The sequence below is a fragment of the Triturus cristatus genome, chromosome 4_2 (genome assembly GCF_964204655.1).
Source record: "Triturus cristatus chromosome 4_2, aTriCri1.1, whole genome shotgun sequence".
NCBI lineage: Eukaryota > Metazoa > Chordata > Amphibia > Caudata > Salamandridae > Triturus > Triturus cristatus.
Window position 1 is genome coordinate 251,762,059 of NC_140586.1, and position 21,794 is coordinate 251,783,852.

Sequence of the window (21,794 nt, forward strand, 5' to 3'; positions counted from 1 at the left end):
GATTATGATCCATTTCAAATCATCCACAGAATGTTGCTGTTCAATGTAATGCCGACTCATTTTGGTAGTTTCGCGTTTACATTTCACATTACTTCTGTGCTCGCAGATTCTTACTTTTACTTTCCTGCATGACATACCGATATACCTTAGATTACACGGACATGTAATCATATAGATAACAAAGGCTGTATTACAGTTGGTATGCTGTTTTATAGTCCACTTAAGGTTTGGTGTGAGTTGGATGGTCTTAGTTGGTGTTGTGAGGTGACACACTGAACATTGTCCACACGGATAATGACCTGTGACTGGTTGTAAATCCCACAAGGTATTTTTCAGTTGAGGTGGGGCTGAGGGTCGTGTATGCACCAAAATGTCTTTCAAATTCCTGGTCCTTTTATTGGCAAATCTGGGTTTTTGCCATTTTAAAGTGCCTGAGATCAAAATTCGCCAGTTCCTGTTAATTATTTTCTTAACAGCATTGCTCGCTGTGCTGTAGGTGGTGACACAGGTAGGTGTGTTATCAACGGGGTTCCTTGGTGTAGTTTCTAGTAGACATTCCCTTGGCTGGTTCCTAGCTCTTTTTTTACATTTAGATATGATTTTGGTTGGATAGTCTCTTTTCAGGAGTTTGGAGCTTAGGTCGTCCGCTTGTTTTTTATATTCTGCTAAATCGCTGCAGTTACGTTTGAGCCGTAGGTACTGGCTGTACGGTAGGTTTTCTTTAAGCGGGCGAGGATGAAAGCTGTTAAATGACAGGAGACTGTTTCTAGCAGTTGGTTTGAAGAACGTTCGTGTTTTGATAGTATCTTCTTCGATATAAATTGTGAGATCAAGAAAGTCTAGCTGTGTCTTGTTAGCTATGTAGGTGAATCTCAGACATTCATCTTGTTCATTCATCCATTGATGAAAATTACTTAGGCTTTCTTGGTCACCTTCCCAGATCACCATGATGTCATCGATGTATCGTTTCCAAAAACGGATGTTTGTGTGATATGGGTTTCTTTCATTTTGTATGTACATTTGTTCAAAAGCGCTAACGTAGAGTCCCGCTACGCTAGGCGCAAAGGTACTCCCCATCGAAGTTCCGTGTCGCTGTTGGTACAGTTTCCCTTCATATTCGAAATAGTTCTCAGTGAGAGCCAGGGTGCAGCATTGTAGGATGAAATGCCTTGGGGTTTGGTATGTCCAGTTTTGGTTAAAGAGTATTGTCTCTAGAGTTTCTAGAGATTTCTTTTGAGGTAAACTGGTGTATAGACTTTCTACATCAAAACCTGCCAAGAGCATTGTGTCAGAGGAGAAGTTTTCATTTAGCTAAAAATTTAATAGGTCGCGAGTGTCCTTCAAGTAGGTTGGTGTTTGTTGAACCAGTGGTTTTAAAAAATGGTCCGCAAATTGAGAGAGCGGTTCTAGAACTGATCCTATGCCTGACACAATCGGGCGACCTGGAGGTGGTCTCCTCTCCTTGTGTATTTTGGGGAGGGAGTAGAAGTATGGTATTTTTGGCGAGATCGTTCTCAGAAAATCTGCTTCATTGTGCGATATCCATCTGTTAATTTCAGCTTCTTCCACCATGATCTTGATTGTTTGCTGCAGTCTTGCTGTAGGGTCAATGGTGATCAAGGTATAGAATTTCTCATCAGACAACAGGTCGAGGCATTGATGGTTGTAGCCTTCTTTACTTATTAGAACAATTCCTCCTCCCTTATCTGCTGGCTTTATTATCAAGTCTTTGTTGTTTTTCAGTGTTTCCAAGGCTTGTTTTTCTACTTTAGTTAGATTCATGAATGTTTTTTTTGATTGTGTGAGTTCGCCGATTTCTTTCATTATGGCTTGTTCAAAAGCTTGGAGTTCAATGGGAACTTGATGGTTTAATGGGCAAAAGGTAGATTTGAGGCGTAACGACGTGTCACCATCCTTTTGCTCAGTGTCTTTATCAGAGAAAAAGGCTTTCAGTTTCAATTTTCTACAGAATTCGGCGACTTCACATTTTGTTTTGAAAACATCTAGATTAGGGGTTGGTACATATCCCAGTCCTTTGTTCAGCACTCTTTCTTGAGCTTCTGTGAGGGTTATGTCTGTCAAATTGATTACTAACGAGTCGTGCTCATTCCGGGTTTGTCCTTGGTCATGTTGGACATGCTCCTGGTTTGGACTTGTCTTTCTTGGTCTGTCCATGTAACTCCTTTTCTTCGTCCCCTCTGGTTCGTCTGGCCACGTCCTAAAAAAGGCAGTTGCTGCATGTATGGTCCCATATAGTGTCCTATTGGCGGAGGCCCTGTGGTATATGGATTCATCCAGCCTTGGAAGTTTGGTGTGTATGGTTGGAAAGGGATTGGTTGTTGGTTCCCATATTGAGGAGTACGCCAAAAATTGGGTCTCCGCTGTTGTTGGCGTCTATAGGTTCCACGGTTCCTTCTTGGTTGCCTCGTGTCTGTGGTATTCCAATCCGAGCTATCAGTTGAAGTTCCACTATTATCGGTATCAGACTGATAATCCGGTATCTCGTAGTCTTCTTTGCTATATGGATGCATCTTTTCCATAGAGAAACGTTTTAGGTCTTTGCCCAGTTTCTGTATTTTGTTATTCGTAATATAATCTTTGGTCTCATTCATGTCTTTGTTTATTTCTTCAAGTCTTTTTTTATAGACTGTTATTTGTACCATGTTCTTAATTTTGGTTTCAAATAGTTGGATCTTGATGGTTAGGGATTCTGTCAACCTTGTGGCTGTTTTTATTATTAAGACTAAATAGTCTCTCGTGCATTTCCACGATATCGCGGACCAGTCTTTTCGGAATGCCAGATCTTTAAGAAAAATTTGTGGTGCATTGTGTACCCAGAGACCCCTCGGGGCTGCATTGGCTCGCAAATATTCTGTCATTATAACGCCATGAATGGCCGTCCTAACTTGCTCCTTCTTCAATTCAGAAAGTTCTTCCCAGTCTGTGTTTTGTTCTAATGTTTGCGTGAGATCACTACTATGTAGTAGTGATGGTAGGGAAAGACTTGCATTTATTTCATCTGCTGAATAACTCAAACCTAAATTTTCAGCCATGGTTGATTGAGTAAATACTAGATCTTGTCTAAAAACCTAGTCGGCGTTGGTCTTAGTTCCTTTAATAAAGGAGTGTATTTGCTTAGTATTCCCAAAATGAGAGAAAGTAGTAAGTGAAGGCTCCCACAGCTGTGCGCTGCGAAATATCTTCCAATCAAGAGAGGAGGGAGCTAGAAGAAATAGTCATCCATTCTTCTTCCTTAGCTTATATCATGAATCAAAAAAGGGGGGGAATGGATCACTTGTAACTAGAAGTAGGGGTTCTTAAAACTTTGTTTGAACCTTTAACACTTGAATAGGTGGTATGAGAACCCTCAATCACGTATTGTAAGGTGGTATGGGCGGTTTATCTTGGTTCTCCGCCTTCAGAATACGTGTCAGCATTATCATTGGGTCTCTTTGTGTTCAATGCCGCCTCCACCTGGAGGGAACCACTACTTCTCAGTAGTGATCAGTAATATTGGTGCAAAATAGTGATAGTGGCGTTAAAAGTGTCTTGCCCACACTGCCCTCAAAGAACAATATTTAATCTGTTGGGTGTGTGGGGAGACTATTAAAAAAGAGAGAAGTGGTGCTATAAGTTAAATAATGTAACTAAAGCACATTGTGTGTCCATATCAAAAAAGGTCGACATGTTTCTGCCCATCTAGTGCCCCAGGAGGGGGTCGTGGGGCATTCTTCAGGACCTAGTCGTGGTAAGAACCGGTGATGCCCAGTTCTAAAATTCGTAATTCAACTGTCTTCATAAATATGATAGCTAGCAGTGTCTCAAGGTTTTTGTTACCTACAAGAAAATTGGAGTGAAGTTAAAAAAGAGACAATCAATGATACGAGCACCATATTAGGTGTTTCTGAGACAGATATTAGTGAAAAAATGGCAATTCTTTATGATACTGTAAAGCAACGTATAAAATGGCAAATCTCTGTTATATTCGGAAAAAACGGCCCTGAGAATGAATATTCATTAGTGTGATACGTAGATCAGAATAAAGGGCACGTTGTTTTCGTATGGTTCCCTTAGTCTATAACCTGTTTATTGCGGTAAAGAACATTGTTCCAAAGAGTAAGGTTCGTACAGAGCATAGCGCTAAATCGTCACAACGTGATTCTGTGATGAAAACCATTGTGCAATCAAATGATGTTAAATAAATGTAATTGATACATCCATGGATAGTAAAAGCATTCATTCGGTGCACACACGGGAGAAAAAAGAAGAAAAAGAGTGGGTTACCTTAAAACGTGTCCGTATTTCGGCTTTGTCTTGCCACCGTTAGCGTCTTGCCTATTTGGTAAAGGAACGGGGAAAGGTAGGAGAAGCAGGAGAGGGGAAGGCAGGGAAAAGAGAAGAGAGAGGAGGAGGTGGGAAGTTACGAGTACCGTTAGATAGTTGTTGTAAAAGCGGCTGCTTATCGTCGTAAGGATTCTCCCTCCGTACCTCTGTTTCGGGCTGAGCACGACTTGTGCTGACGCTGGCTTGCAGGGCTCGTACTGGACGAGATCCCGTGTTTAGCCGATTTTTACTCTGTGGGTAAAAAACTAAAAAAGGACTAAAGAATTGTTCGTGAGAAATGTTCAATAAAGTATGGCTCACAGAGATTTTACCAGTTGGGAAGGCAAAGCTACTATAAATTGTCTGTACAAATCATGAAATGTTTTGTGAGTAGGACATTAGAAGAACCTGTTAGGCTGGTATATGTATAGGTTTCATTTAAAGAAGAAGTATGGGGCGAGTCAGAAAAGCCGTCTTCTGACGTATAAATCAGATGACATGTACATAGGTAGTATATAGAATATTTTGTATTTTTACTTGAATTGGAGCCAGGGTATATTGTCGTTCAAACCCTTAGTGTCTGTACTGAGACGATGAACCCACCTCTGTTCTCTTTCAAAAAGGATTCTTTCAGCATTGTTCTTGGATCCTACAAATGTCTCGATTATGATCCATTTCAAATCATCCACAGAATGTTGCTGTTCAATGTAATGCCGACTCATTTTGGTAGTTTCGCGTTTACATTTCACATTACTTCTGTGCTCGCAGATTCTTACTTTTACTTTCCTGCATGACATACCGATATACCTTAGATTACACGGACATGTAATCATATAGATAACAAAGGCTGTATTACAGTTGGTATGCTGTTTTATAGTCCACTTAAGGTTTGGTGTGAGTTGGATGGTCTTAGTTGGTGTTGTGAGGTGACACACTGAACATTGTCCACACGGATAATGACCTGTGACTGGTTGTAAATCCCACAAGGTATTTTTCAGTTGAGGTGGGGCTGAGGGTCGTGTATGCACCAAAATGTCTTTCAAATTCCTGGTCCTTTTATTGGCAAATCTGGGTTTTTGCCATTTTAAAGTGCCTGAGATCAAAATTCGCCAGTTCCTGTTAATTATTTTCTTAACAGCATTGCTCGCTGTGCTGTAGGTGGTGACACAGGTAGGTGTGTTATCAACGGGGTTCCTTGGTGTAGTTTCTAGTAGACATTCCCTTGGCTGGTTCCTAGCTCTTTTTTTACATTTAGATATGATTTTGGTTGGATAGTCTCTTTTCAGGAGTTTGGAGCTTAGGTCGTCCGCTTGTTTTTTATATTCTGCTAAATCGCTGCAGTTACGTTTGAGCCGTAGGTACTGGCTGTACGGTAGGTTTTCTTTAAGCGGGCGAGGATGAAAGCTGTTAAATGACAGGAGACTGTTTCTAGCAGTTGGTTTGAAGAACGTTCGTGTTTTGATAGTATCTTCTTCGATATAAATTGTGAGATCAAGAAAGTCTAGCTGTGTCTTGTTAGCTATGTAGGTGAATCTCAGACATTCATCTTGTTCATTCATCCATTGATGAAAATTACTTAGGCTTTCTTGGTCACCTTCCCAGATCACCATGATGTCATCGATGTATCGTTTCCAAAAACGGATGTTTGTGTGATATGGGTTTCTTTCATTTTGTATGTACATTTGTTCAAAAGCGCTAACGTAGAGTCCCGCTACGCTAGGCGCAAAGGTACTCCCCATCGAAGTTCCGTGTCGCTGTTGGTACAGTTTCCCTTCATATTCGAAATAGTTCTCAGTGAGAGCCAGGGTGCAGCATTGTAGGATGAAATGCCTTGGGGTTTGGTATGTCCAGTTTTGGTTAAAGAGTATTGTCTCTAGAGTTTCTAGAGATTTCTTTTGAGGTAAACTGGTGTATAGACTTTCTACATCAAAACCTGCCAAGAGCATTGTGTCAGAGGAGAAGTTTTCATTTAGCTAAAAATTTAATAGGTCGCGAGTGTCCTTCAAGTAGGTTGGTGTTTGTTGAACCAGTGGTTTTAAAAAATGGTCCGCAAATTGAGAGAGCGGTTCTAGAACTGATCCTATGCCTGACACAATCGGGCGACCTGGAGGTGGTCTCCTCTCCTTGTGTATTTTGGGGAGGGAGTAGAAGTATGGTATTTTTGGCGAGATCGTTCTCAGAAAATCTGCTTCATTGTGCGATATCCATCTGTTAATTTCAGCTTCTTCCACCATGATCTTGATTGTTTGCTGCAGTCTTGCTGTAGGGTCAATGGTGATCAAGGTATAGAATTTCTCATCAGACAACAGGTCGAGGCATTGATGGTTGTAGCCTTCTTTACTTATTAGAACAATTCCTCCTCCCTTATCTGCTGGCTTTATTATCAAGTCTTTGTTGTTTTTCAGTGTTTCCAAGGCTTGTTTTTCTACTTTAGTTAGATTCATGAATGTTTTTTTTGATTGTGTGAGTTCGCCGATTTCTTTCATTATGGCTTGTTCAAAAGCTTGGAGTTCAATGGGAACTTGATGGTTTAATGGGCAAAAGGTAGATTTGAGGCGTAACGACGTGTCACCATCCTTTTGCTCAGTGTCTTTATCAGAGAAAAAGGCTTTCAGTTTCAATTTTCTACAGAATTCGGCGACTTCACATTTTGTTTTGAAAACATCTAGATTAGGGGTTGGTACATATCCCAGTCCTTTGTTCAGCACTCTTTCTTGAGCTTCTGTGAGGGTTATGTCTGTCAAATTGATTACTAACGAGTCGTGCTCATTCCGGGTTTGTCCTTGGTCATGTTGGACATGCTCCTGGTTTGGACTTGTCTTTCTTGGTCTGTCCATGTAACTCCTTTTCTTCGTCCCCTCTGGTTCGTCTGGCCACGTCCTAAAAAAGGCAGTTGCTGCATGTATGGTCCCATATAGTGTCCTATTGGCGGAGGCCCTGTGGTATATGGATTCATCCAGCCTTGGAAGTTTGGTGTGTATGGTTGGAAAGGGATTGGTTGTTGGTTCCCATATTGAGGAGTACGCCAAAAATTGGGTCTCCGCTGTTGTTGGCGTCTATAGGTTCCACGGTTCCTTCTTGGTTGCCTCGTGTCTGTGGTATTCCAATCCGAGCTATCAGTTGAAGTTCCACTATTATCGGTATCAGACTGATAATCCGGTATCTCGTAGTCTTCTTTGCTATATGGATGCATCTTTTCCATAGAGAAACGTTTTAGGTCTTTGCCCAGTTTCTGTATTTTGTTATTCGTAATATAATCTTTGGTCTCATTCATGTCTTTGTTTATTTCTTCAAGTCTTTTTTTATAGACTGTTATTTGTACCATGTTCTTAATTTTGGTTTCAAATAGTTGGATCTTGATGGTTAGGGATTCTGTCAACCTTGTGGCTGTTTTTATTATTAAGACTAAATAGTCTCTCGTGCATTTCCACGATATCGCGGACCAGTCTTTTCGGAATGCCAGATCTTTAAGAAAAATTTGTGGTGCATTGTGTACCCAGAGACCCCTCGGGGCTGCATTGGCTCGCAAATATTCTGTCATTATAACGCCATGAATGGCCGTCCTAACTTGCTCCTTCTTCAATTCAGAAAGTTCTTCCCAGTCTGTGTTTTGTTCTAATGTTTGCGTGAGATCACTACTATGTAGTAGTGATGGTAGGGAAAGACTTGCATTTATTTCATCTGCTGAATAACTCAAACCTAAATTTTCAGCCATGGTTGATTGAGTAAATACTAGATCTTGTCTAAAAACCTAGTCGGCGTTGGTCTTAGTTCCTTTAATAAAGGAGTGTATTTGCTTAGTATTCCCAAAATGAGAGAAAGTAGTAAGTGAAGGCTCCCACAGCTGTGCGCTGCGAAATATCTTCCAATCAAGAGAGGAGGGAGCTAGAAGAAATAGTCATCCATTCTTCTTCCTTAGCTTATATCATGAATCAAAAAAGGGGGGGAATGGATCACTTGTAACTAGAAGTAGGGGTTCTTAAAACTTTGTTTGAACCTTTAACACTTGAATAGGTGGTATGAGAACCCTCAATCACGTATTGTGAGGTGGTATGGGCGGTTTATCTTGGTTCTCCGCCTTCAGAATACGTGTCAGCATTATCATTGGGTCTCTTTGTGTTCAATGCCGCCTCCACCTGGAGGGAACCACTACTTCTCAGTAGTGATCAGTAATATTGGTGCAAAATAGTGATAGTGGCGTTAAAAGTGTCTTGCCCACACTGCCCTCAAAGAACAATATTTAATCTGTTGGGTGTGTGGGGAGACTATTAAAAAAGAGAGAAGTGGTGCTATAAGTTAAATAATGTAACTAAAGCACATTGTGTGTCCATATCAAAAAAGGTCGACATGTTTCTGCCCATCTAGTGCCCCAGGAGGGGGTCGTGGGGCATTCTTCAGGACCTAGTCGTGGTAAGAACCGGTGATGCCCAGTTCTAAAATTCGTAATTCAACTGTCTTCATAAATATGATAGCTAGCAGTGTCTCAAGGTTTTTGTTACCTACAAGAAAATTGGAGTGAAGTTAAAAAAGAGACAATCAATGATACGAGCACCATATTAGGTGTTTCTGAGACAGAGATTAGTGAAAAAATGGCAATTCTTTATGATACTGTAAAGCAACGTATAAAATGGCAAATCTCTGTTATATTCGGAAAAAACGGCCCTGAGAATGAATATTCATTAGTGTGATACGAAGATCAGAATAAAGGCCACGTTGTTTTCGTATGATTCCCTTAGTCTATAACCTGTTTATTGCGGTAAAGATGAATGTCTGAGATTCACCTACATAGCTAACAAGACACAGCTAGACTTTCTTGATCTCACAATTTATATCGAAGAAGATACTATCAAAACACGAACGTTCTTCAAACCAACTGCTAGAAACAGTCTCCTGTCATTTAACAGCTTTCATCCTCGCCCGCTTAAAGAAAACCTACCATACAGCCAGTACCTACGGCTCAAACGTAACTGCAGCGATTTAGCAGAATATAAAATACAAGCGGACGACCTAAGCTCCAAACTCCTGAAAAGAGACTATCCAACCAAAATCATATCTAAATGTAAAAAAAGAGCTAGGAACCAGCCAAGGGAATGTCTACTAGAAACTACACCAAGGAACCCCGTTGATAACACACCTACCTGTGTCACCACCTACAGCACAGCGAGCAATGCTGTTAAGAAAATAATTAACAGGAACTGGCGAATTTTGATCTCAGGCACTTTAAAATGGCAAAAACCCAGATTTGCCAATAAAAGGACCAGGAATTTGAAAGACATTTTGGTGCATACACGACCCTCAGCCCCACCTCAACTGAAAAATACCTTGTGGGATTTACAACCAGTCACAGGTCATTATCCATGTGGACAATGTTCAGTGTGTCACCTCACAACACCAACTAAGACCATCCAACTCACATCAAACCTTAAGTGGACTATAAAACAGCATACCAACTGTAATACAGCCTTTGTTATCTATATGATTACATGTCCGTGTAATCTAAGGTATATCGGTATGTCATGCAGGAGAGTAAAAGTAAGAATCTGCGAGCACAGAAGTAATGTGAAATGTAAACGCGAAACTACCAAAATGAGTCGGCATTACATTGAACAGCAACATTCTGTGGATGATTTGAAATGGATCATAATCGAGACATTAGTAGGATCCAAGAAAAATGCTGAAAGAATCCTTTTTGAAAGAGAACAGAGGTGGGTTCATCGTCTCAGTACAGACACTAAGGGTTTGAACGACAATATACCCTGTCTCCAATTCAAGTAAAAATACAAAATATTCTATATACTACCTATGTACATGTCATCTGATTTATACGTCAGAAGACGGCTTTTCTGACTCGCCCCATACTTCTTCTTTAAATGAAACCTATACATATACCAGCCTAACAGGTTCTTCTAATGTCCTACTCACAAAACTTTTCATGATTTGTACAGACAATTTATAGTAGCTTTGCCTTCCCAACTGGTAAAAATCTCTGTGAGCCATACTTTATTGAACATTTCTCACGAACAATTCTTTAGTCCTTTTTTAGTTTTTTACCCACAGAGTAAAAATCGGCTAAACACGGGATCTCGTCCAGTACGAGCCCTGCAAGCCAGCGTCAGCACAAGTCGTGCTCAGCCCGAAACAGAGGTACGGAGGGAGAATCCTTACGACGATAAGCAGCCGCTTTTACAACAACTATCTAACGGTACTCGTAACTTCCCACCTCCTCCTCTCTCTTCTCTTTTCCCTGCCTTCCCCTCTCCTGCTTCTCCTACCTTTCCCCGTTCCTTTACCAAATAGGCGAGACGCTAACGGTGGCAAGACAAAGCCGAAATACGGACACGTTTTAAGGTAACCCACTCTTTTTCTTCTTTTTTCTCCCGTGTGTGCACCGAATGAATGCTTTTACTATCCATGGATGTATCAATTACATTTATTTAACATCATTTGATTGCACAATGGTTTTCATCACAGAATCACGTTGTGACGATTTAGCGCTATGCTCTGTACGAACCTTACTCTTTGGAACAATGTTCTTTACCGCAATAAACAGGTTATAGACTAAGGGAACCATACGAAAACAACGTGCCCTTTATTCTGATCTACGTATCACACTAATGAATATTCATTCTCAGGGCCGTTTTTTCCGAATATAACAGAGATTTGCCATTTTATACGTTGCTTTACAGTATCATAAAGAATTGCCATTTTTTCACTAATATCTGTCTCAGAAACACCTAATATGGTGCTCGTATCATTGATTGTCTCTTTTTTAACTTCACTCCAATTTTCTTGTAGGTAACAAAAACCTTGAGACACTGCTAGCTATCATATTTATGAAGACAGTTGAATTACGAATTTTAGAACTGGGCATCACCGGTTCTTACCACGACTAGGTCCTGAAGAATGCCCCACGACCCCCTCCTGGGGCACTAGATGGGCAGAAACATGTCGACCTTTTTTGATATAAGACACACAATGTGCTTTAGTTACATTATTTAACTTATAGCACCACTTCTCTCTTTTTTAATAGTCTCCCCACACACCCAACAGATTAAATATTGTTCTTTGAGGGCAGTGTGGGCAAGACACTTTTAACGCCACTATCACTATTTTGCACCAATATTACTGATCACTACTGAGAAGTAGTGGCTCCCTCCAGGTGGAGGCGGCATTGAATACAAAGAGACCCAATGATAATGCTGACACGTATTCTGAAGGCGGAGAACCAAGATAAACCGCCCATACCACCTTACAATACGTGATTGAGGGTTCTCATACCACCTATTCAAGTGTTAAAGGTTCAAACAAAGTTTTAAGAACCCCTACTTCTAGTTACAAGTGATCCATTCCCCCCCTTTTTTGATTCATGATACTATTTTTATTTACCAATATACCTATGGTTCTCCCACGCATCTTCTTCAACCGCCTCAATACCCTGATGGGCCAGTAAGCAACCATGCGTTAAGTGGCAAATACTGGTCCTACCTTATTCCATGGGTGGTCTGGGTGCCCCAGATTTCGATGTGCAAAGCGCACACGCTTTCTATTAGCTACATGGCTCCCCAGACATACCACATCTTCGAATTGAATCAGAGGTGGTGGCCCCGCTCCCACTATCTGCGATGCTCTTTCAGGCTGCAGATCGGAGGACATGCATCCTGGATTCGATTAATACCACAACACATGCCTGGTACTACTAATTGCAGCAACAGGCGGGAGCGCTCTTGTATTCACCTGAAGTCTCACTAGAATGGTGGATGTGGCTAACACCTTGCAGGGAAAGGGGGGTCACACTAGCACTGAGTACCTTAGGTTTACACACAGTTGGGGAACTGTTCGATGAAGGAGTCTCTAAAACCTGGGATGATTTTAGCTCCAATGAACCGACACCTACCATCTTGACGCAATTCCAATTTCATAGAATTAGGACCGCGCCGAGAGAACTACTGGGGGAAGAATATCTCAAGCCACTGGAGCTATTAACTTTAACACACATCATACGAGCAACATCCCCAAAGCGTATAGTAGCCAATATTTACAATACAGCTATGGCATACAGAGCGAATCATTACACAAAGGCTCGTTTAGCATGGCAGCGAGATTTAAATATAGAAATAGCAGACGCTATGTGGACCTACTGCTGCACCAGCACCAAGAGGATCTCACTTAATGGTAGGCATAGACTAGTACATTTGAAATACCTAAACAGGGTATATTAGACACCGGAGAGGTTGTACAGATATGGATTAAGGGATAACAATACATGTGATCGCTGCCATGCACAATTGGCTGACTTCCTACATCTAGCGTGGACTTGCCTTGGCATTGCGGCCTTTTGGATCTCAGTATTTAGTGAATTAGGTCAAATAATTAAGCAAACCCTAGAACCTGACCCATCACTGGCATTATTGGGCTATTTTAAATCAATTCCCAAAGGAGTCCGCCGACTGGTAGATATGGGATTGTTGATGGCGAAACACAGGGTAGCAATCAACTGGTCTCGCGGTCCGCTCCCTATGATTTCTCAGTGGAAAAATGACATGACATTCTGTAGCATGCAGACGGAACTTTTCAGTGAACTACTCCCCCCGCACAACAGGCCCAAAAACTTCTGGGAATTATTCAATACTCATCAGCACACTTCAACCGGCGAAAACGACGTAACATCTGATTAACCCCAGGTTTCGCATGCTAATTGAGTTGATGTCATTATCCCTTGCATTATGTATGGTTTTGTCTAGTCTTCCTACATGACATGGTTTTTCGAGTGCAGGACTAATAGTACGCTGTACAAGAATGTGTGTGCGCTAATGGAAATACTATGCTCATAAGTGTTTACTGGATCTCTGCACTGTCGATAACTGTTGCCACTGATCATATGTTAACAAAGTGTATTAAGTGTAGTGTACTATTGTATTGCTGAGTCTCACTGTAATTTGTTCTAAGGAAAACAATAAAATAAATTAATTAAAAAAATGTAAAAAACCCAGATAGAATTACAAAGATTACTAACTGCATTATCACAGTATTCTAATACAAATAATATAGAAATACATTTGACCAAAACTAAGACAGCTGTCTTTGCGGAAAAAAAGAATAATAAAAAAAAAGAAAAATTGGACAATGATCAAGAAACCTATTGCCATTGAAGGAGACTATAAATATCTAAGGCTAATTTCTGATAAAATGCTCATGTTTCTGCACATCGTTCACTGATAAAATGAAAAGCTTGTTCTCTTGGGATGGCATTTGCAACCCTTTTTAGGAATCATTGGGAATAATCATTGGAGTTATAAGTGCCAAACTCCTTCCAACTATCAAATATGGGTGTGAGGTGCTACTGTGTAAAGAAGCTGTCTTACTAAACAACAAAATTTGTAATACCTACAGAAAACTTTTTCATCTATTAAGAATGCTTCTCAATGCTGAATAAGATTGCAGTTTGGGTTGGTAAACAAGAGAATAACTCGGTAAGCGACATTTTTACACGAATGTCCCAACTTAGGATGTTTAAGCGACCAAATATTGGATTACTTTTTGTGGTTAGAAATAATCTTTGTAAACCTTTCTCAAAACATATAAAGTACATATTGATGATGTATAGCTTTGGGAGTTTTCAACACATGACTGAAATCCATCCTGGTTATATACACTATTAATAACAATTGCAGGTTCTGTAAATACAAACCCGACCGGTGCGCACCCTGAATATCGAGGGACATAATAAGGAGGACAAAATATTGAAAGAAAAATTTTGATAGGTACGTCTAGACTTTTTCCACCTAACTCCACATAAATGTACCTACGCAGTACATATATCTTCAACCTGCACAGATATGGAGTTAGGAATAGTAAATCTATACTTCCCTATTTGAACTTACCTTTCGATATTTCAGATTTGAGGGAATACTCCCGAAATGATTATCTGGTTGTAGGCCCTTTCCAAAAACTTAGCAATCAAATCTGGAACAAGTTGTAAAGCTCTGGGGGAACAGGGATTATCCAGTGAGCCTGATGTCAGGTGCATGAGCAAATCTTTTATTTTCATGCATGATATAGGGGAAAGGTGGACATAGCTGTGATGGAATTTCTAACAATGGGAGCCTCAGCATCCAAATGACAGGAAACCTATCCTCATTAAATGGGAATCCACATTTGGTGACAGGCTTTAATACAAAGTTTAAGTGGTGTAAATACTCATTTTAACATAGATTGATTAAAATTCAAAGGACATAAGCATGTAGGAAAAATACTTTATTAGTCCTATAAAGTTTACAATGTCCTCTGAGAGGAGAATTTTCAGGAAACAGTATTGTACTTTGAAAAATCATCTTATCCTGAAGAAGGCAGCGTACAAGTTTCTTTGTCACCCTATTTTTTTAAAAATGTTAGTAATGAACCTGGTCTCCCAAAATCTATGAAAAGAGACTCTTGAGGAGAAAGCTGTTTAACTTTGAAAGAGTTTGTTATATTGTTAATAGTGCTTTAAATAATTTCTATCATCTCATGCTTTTTAGATGTACCTGAGCTTAACATGGTTCTAGTATACTCATTTTAAAGACCATACTATGATTTATATGTTATAATGTAATGGTTTTAATCAACCAAATATTAAAGTTTGACTGACTACTAATAAGCTGACCATGGATTAAACATTTAACCAGTTACTGTATTTTTACCTTTCTTTCAGCAGCAAAAAAATAGAAAATAAGTGATACAACTGTAGGTACGTATATAATCTTAAATACTAATAACCAGATCTGTCAGAGGGACAGGAACACATGAATGGATATAAAGTTGGAGCTATTTAACTAATCTAACAAGGAGCAACTTAGCTACTGCTGGTCTTGTAAACAACATATTTGACCACAGCACCCTTTCATAAAGAGTAAAGGATTGTTTGGAGTTTCCTTCTGTAAGACTGGATGCATTTAATCCCTTTTATGGGTTGGAACCAACAAACCAGAAGGAAACCACACCATCCATGAATCTTAAAGAAATGGGGTGTCCTTCAGGGATCATCATTTCACCACTGCAGCTTACAACATACTTGTGCCCATTAAGCTAGGAAGAGCAAGTTACTTACCTTTGATAACGTTCTTTCTGGTGGATACTCTATCTAACTGCAGATTCCTCACCTTGTGAATTCCCCCATGCACCAGATTGTATCCAGAAATCTCAAAAGTAGCGCTCCTGCATGCCAGAACGTCACACCATGTGACTCCGTGTTGACCACATTGCGCTCCAGAAGTGACGAACGAAGCCAAATATAACGCGCTACCCATGCACGCCAACTTCAGTGTCTTTCATGAACTCTTCCATGTCCTCATATGCAGAGTCTATTGGCAAATTGGACAAATCAGTGAGCAGATACCTAACTTGGGATCTTTTCAGATGGAAGAGACCAAACCACAGAATGAGGGAGGTGGGAGAGCAGTGAGGAATCTGCAGTTAAGAGAATCCACCAGAAAGTGTGTTACAGAAGGTAAGTAACTAGTTCTTCTGATGAATACCTCTAGCCGCAGAAATTTGAGAACCAGATCTAAGTCCTACTGTGGCATCAGGAAGGGCTTAGGTGGAAACCTTTTTAGAAACACGTCAAAACCAGTGATCTGAACAAGGACGGTTGGTCTGGCAAATGTGAAAAAAGGCAGAAAGGGCAGACAGGTAACCTTTAACTCTGCCCAGAGCAAGACCTTGCTGGGCCAAAATCAAAGCAAACAAACAACACATCCAACAGTTTTGCCTGTAATGAGTCCAAATGGCAGGTACCATACTAAATCACACACCCTTCATACACAATTTTTGTTGAAGGACGCCCGGCTTCAAAAATGACATCAATGAGCTTGGTAGTAAGATCAAAGAGGCATCAGCTTTCTCCGCTCATCCTCCAAATATAGAGATGCAGGCTGTGCAAGCTCAGGTGAAGGACCCTGTCCTGCTGCTACAATTGTAGGTCATCACGAAGTGGTTAAGTCATTCCTGATCTTCAGAATTGGGGTATGAGAGGTAGCAGATGAAGGCATACAGGAGTCCACGTGCTCCACTATCGATGGGATGCGTCACTGAGAGAGAGCCGTCTTGGGAACTCCAGAGAGCAAGAGTACTGACATTACATTTTCTCTGTGGTGGTTAATAGATCTAGCCAGCATTTTCCTCATTGTCAGAAGATTCCCTATGCCACCTCCAGGTGTATCTACGATTCGTGATCTGTTAGTAGCTGCCGCAGAGTTTGGATCCCTGCCCTTTAAAGATCCTGCCAAGCAGTGTACGGTCGGGGAAATCCCCTGAGAATTCAGCAAACTCTAAAGGTGTAGAGCCTCTTAGCACAGGAACCAGTATACCACCCCACCTTGCTTGCGGCAGTATCACTTGGTGGTGGTGTTGTCTGTGAGAATCTTCCTCAATCGTCCCTTGACAGAGGGCAGGAAAGCCTCCAACAACAAGCGGATCTCGCATAACTCCAGCAAATTATTGTGGACGCAGATCCCTGCCAGAGACCAGAGCCCTCAAATCTCCAGCTCTCTCATATGACATCCCCAACCTAGTAGCAATGTATTTGTTACCACCAGCAAAGCTGAGAGGGGGAGGGACAATGTGGGGGAGCGGGAGTGGGCCCTGCCTTTGGTCCATTTGCAGTTCATCAACCACCCCTGCAACTCTTTTGCAGTCTCCTCTGACACCTGAATAAAATCTGACAGGTTCCCCTGGTGCTGGACCCACTCAGACTTCAGGTCCCACTGCAGAGCTCACATGCACCATCTGGCATGGTCAGCGGGCAGGATGCAAGAGGCTAGTAGGACAAGAAGCCTCAGAGCCATCCTCAGTGAGACTAAAACATCAAGATCATAGGCTCAAAATTACACCGTATCCAAGATGTCTCCAATAAAGGGGAACCTTTTCAAATGAGTCAGGTGTGACTTCAGCAGGTTGATTTAGAACCCCAATGATGTCAAAAGGTTTGCCGTCACCTGGAGGTGATTCGCTACTAAATGTGGTAAGCCTGCCTTCAACAGCCTGCCATCGAGCTAGGAGGAGACTGGTACTCCAGGGCACCAAAGATGGGCATCGATCGCCACCATCACCTTTGTGAATACATGGAGGGCACGGATGAGGCCGAAAAGGAACAAGGAAAACTGAAAGTGCTTGTGGCTCACCGTGAAGTGCAAGTAGCATCTGTGGGCCTGCAGGAATGGGGACGTCAAATGAAGTATCTTGCAAGTCTTACACCACCATCCAGTCTCCGGCATCCAGGGCAGAGACATCCTGAGCATTTTGAATTTGTTCTTGCACAGAAAGGCGTTGAGGGTGAAGATTTAGGAAAGGATGGAGGCCTCCATCCATCGGCGGCATAAGAAAGTAGTGGGAATAGCAGCCAGTCTCTACCTTCCGAAGCCAGCACCATTTCTAGGGCCCCAACGGCTAAAAGAGCCTGCACTTAAAAAGGCCACATAGTCCCCAGAGAAATGGTTTGATGCAGGTGCCAGGTGCAGTGTGTCACAAAGGAATGGCATAGTTTAGTCCTGTTGGATAATCTGCAGGACCCATCTGTCAGATGTAATGGGTTGCCACCACTGCAAGATTGGCTGATCCTGCCTCCTACTGGATGGCTGTGCACTGGTAAGGGCGCACTAAAGGTGCTTGGAGGTTATGGCTGGAGGGGTGGAGGCTTGAAATGAGCACTGCCCATGAAGGCCAGGTTGTTGGCTGTTGGCTGCATGACCCCGACCTAAAAAGGGCTGGGGAGTCTGCTGTGGGGGCAGTGTAGGTTGATATAGTTGATATGCCAAGCCCCTGGCATATTTCTGAAAAGGGCAAAAAGTTACTCTTCAGAACATTTAATAATAAGATACAATCACACATTTTAATTACTAATAAAAGAGCCAAATATAATCTAATTCTCTAAAAGGTTCTTACAGACAATAATTCTAACCAATTTACATGTGTATTGTTTTGGATACACACTTCTGATCCTTAGCTAACTCATAAGCGGAAAACTAAAATAAATGCAAATTTTGTGGAACCCTTACCACCCATTTTCCCTGGTACTCACCTTGGCAATGTCGTACAGGACCGATATTTTAAACTCCCAGTCCATGAAGGTGCCATCGGGATATGAAATGTTATCATTCAAAACATCCTGAGAGGAAAGAAAAAATAATTATATATGCCACTCCTGGGTTTTGACAATTATTGGGTCCCACGTTCTTTTTCTAGGCACATCATTTAAGTAGTCGTAAGAATATTAGCAGTTCTTAAGATCAAGGTACACTCCCTGCCACTAGAGATTGTTCTGGAGATAGCAATCATCTTAGCTCCTTTTCAAATTTGATATGACAAAACAGAGGTGCCAAAAGCAGGAAAGGCACAAAGGAAGCGTGAAATGAAAGGTCATAAAAATTATGTATGTGACATGGAGAGAAGTATGCTCATTGATTTAGGTATAGCCATGGGATCCCATCTTGGAGAAGTAGGTGTAGGATTCTGCAGGTATTTCTGGACAAAGTTTATAAACAGAATGGGGCAGAGTCCCTTCCCTGGCATGTAAAGGTGGGTGTAGCACTATGCTCCTGATTTATTATCCTTGGCTGTGGCAAAGCCCCTCAGATGGCAAAATCTACTTGCTCAGGTAAAGATTCCTGACTTCCTAACTTTATTCACAGCCTATCTAAGATATTCAATGCATGATTGAGCTAAGAAGCAGTGCAGTAAAAAGTGTGCACCCCAATGCAGCTATGATGGGGTGTAACAGTGCTTGTGTCATTGGTGAGCTGCTTGGCATGTAAGGTGCACCAAAACGGCCAAGATATCACTAGCCTTCAGCTAAAATGCTGCATGAGATACAAAGATATTTTGGAAGAGGACGGCTACCCAGAGAAGCTTGGAAGTTACGGTATAACGTTGTTGCTGTATGCTGATACACTAGCACCATGGCTGGATGTGCAGCTCCTATCTATCACTTTCATGGGTTAGAGTGATCCATCTCCATGCCTTTGACATGAAGAGAAGCTTGTCAGTGACTGCAGTGTGGAAGCCTCTGTTTTAGGAGAACACACAAGTGCTCACTGCTGCTCACCACCACCACTTTCTTACAATCTGTTTTAAATTCTGCTAGGTCCAGAGATGCCTCATGCCTACAAACAATCATAACAAAAGATTTGTCATCAATTCAAGAGGTAGCTGCCAAAGGTCAACATGTCCCTTCCTCAATGCTTTCTCCTTGTCTTGTAAAAGTGAACCAACTAAGATCTCTCCTTAAATAACCAACACCTGTTTCTTAGGAATGTAAGAACTACAGACTGACTGCTGGACTTTGACATTTCAAAAAACATCTGAGTTGGTTGGAGACATCCAGCTCTAACGACATGTCACATTAAATTACCCTCTCAGCACCTTGCAGTCTAGGCTCAGACCAGAGTGCAGTAATAAAGCAGCTACCCAGATGGAAGCGATATATGTCAATATAGAGGATGGAGGCGGTGGCACTGTGGGACCTACATGGCCTCTCAGTGGCTTTCGACACTGCTGCCCTACACATCTTCTGTACATTTTGGGGATACAGAAAGTCCTGGTGGCAAGATCTTCTTAGCTGAAGGAGTGTCAGCCCTCTGTAAATAACGTAATTCCAGTGATAATTTCAGTGACACATGTCCTCTTAGTATACCCTGGGATGCCAAGCAATCTGGTTACACAGAGCAGCATCTCCTTCCTCCAGCATCCTGGCGATGCTCAATCATAGCTGGGTGTATTCTTCTTTAGCAATGTTTTGGTCCTAACCAGGTCTAACATGACCTGTGGCAGCTGGACTATAAAATATATTGTAAGCTAGCCCCACCCAAGAAAATGGCCCTAGTGTATCCATTATATATTTGAGGTGGATGTTTTGAGAACAGATATCCAAAAACAATCTCCCACTTGTAATAGCCTCCATAGCAATGCATTTTCCCACTGTTAGAATCTGGGTTCTCTAGTTGGCACAGGTAGGTACTTGTGACAAGCAGGGAACCTTTCCTCTATTCAGGGTAAGGGGTTACACTCCTAAAATAACCCCTGCTCACCCTCTAGGTAGCTTGGCGCGAGCAGACAAGGCTTATCTCAGAGCGTTATAGGTTAAGCATTTGTGAACATATACAGTAACCAAGTGACAACACTACAAATGGACACCACACAGGTTTTTATATTAAAAATAAGGATTCTTTATATAGAGTTACCACAAGACCATTAAACGACAAAAATACACAATACTGTTACTTAGATGGTAGACGTTTGCTTAGTTCTCTTAAGTTCTTAAATACGACACTTTAAGTCAATGTACCTTAGATGCGACACGCAGGGCAACGTAAGTGTTGCAACAATGCTGATGCGATGAAGTTTTTGGTGCAAAGAAATAAAGACGTGAAGATCTTCCAGATGCATTACGCTTCTCCGATGTTGCGAGAAGGCTCGACTCGATGCGTCAGCTACACCGGCGTCACCCCTTTACGCGATGCGACGACAGCGGCCTTGGCAGCGGCACTCTTCTCCGACGTTTGCGAGACGCTTCCGCTCGATGCGATGCTGCAGCGGCGTCACCCCTTTACGCGATGCGACGACAGCAGCTCCGACGGTGGCACGTTTCTCCGTGGATGCGAGGCGCTTTTCTTGATGCGGTGCAATGCGACAACTACGATGGCTGTGATGGTGACACGCTTCTTCCTTGATGCGAGATTCTTCTCTTGATGCGGTGCAATGCGTCAGCTACGATGGCTGTGATGGCGACACGCTTCTTCGGCGTTGTGAGACACTTCCGGAATGATGCGAGACGCTTCCGCTCGATGCGATGCTGCAGCGGCGACACCCTTTGCGAGATGCGACAACAGCAGTTCCCACGGCGGCACGCTTCTCCTCCTTGAGTCGCGCTTCCAGCTCCTTGCGACACGCAGTCCCTCAGAAGGCCAACAACAGCAGCAGGCACTTCCAAAAGACTCTGGGGAACTGGGGGTGAAGTCCACTGGTCCTGGGACTTCGTTCAGGGGGCAAGCTCAGCACAAGCCCTTGGAGATCTTTTAAGCACAAGTTGAATTAAAGTCTTTGTTGTCTTTTCTCCTCTCCTTTCAGCAGCAAGGCAACCACTGCAGGCCTATCCCCCAGGTCAGGGACAGTACTCCTCCTTACAGCTTTCCCAGTTCCTTCTCCTCAGGCAGAGGTTCTTCTTGTCAAGCAGGATCTAATTTCTTGGGAGCAGGGTCCCAATACTTATACCCCTAATTCCTTTGTTCCTCTGGGGTAGAGGGGCCTTTTCCCAGTCCAAACCAGTTCTTGAGCACTTTGTTGACATGACTCTGCCTTTCTATTCAGGGTGCAGGGCAGAGACATCAGCCGCTCCACAGGAGGTGGAGCCAGCATTGTGGTGGCAGAGCACAGCCCTATTCAGAGTCCAGGTGAACTCCTCCCACCCATCTGGATGTCAATCTCTCTATTCACCACCAGGC

At 42.1% G+C, this 21,794-nt stretch overlaps 1 protein-coding gene across 1 annotated transcript in view; it reads right to left on the reverse strand.

Moving 5' to 3' along the window:
- The window catches only part of LOC146833580 (guanylyl cyclase C-like), a 619,755-nt gene that overhangs the window by 241,236 nt on the left and 356,725 nt on the right, over positions 1-21,794 (reverse strand). The window contains exon 16 of the mRNA XM_085601439.1: positions 18,377-18,463. Coding sequence (XP_085457565.1) covers positions 18,377-18,463 — 87 coding nt within the window. The remainder of the gene's footprint in view (positions 1-18,376; positions 18,464-21,794) is intronic.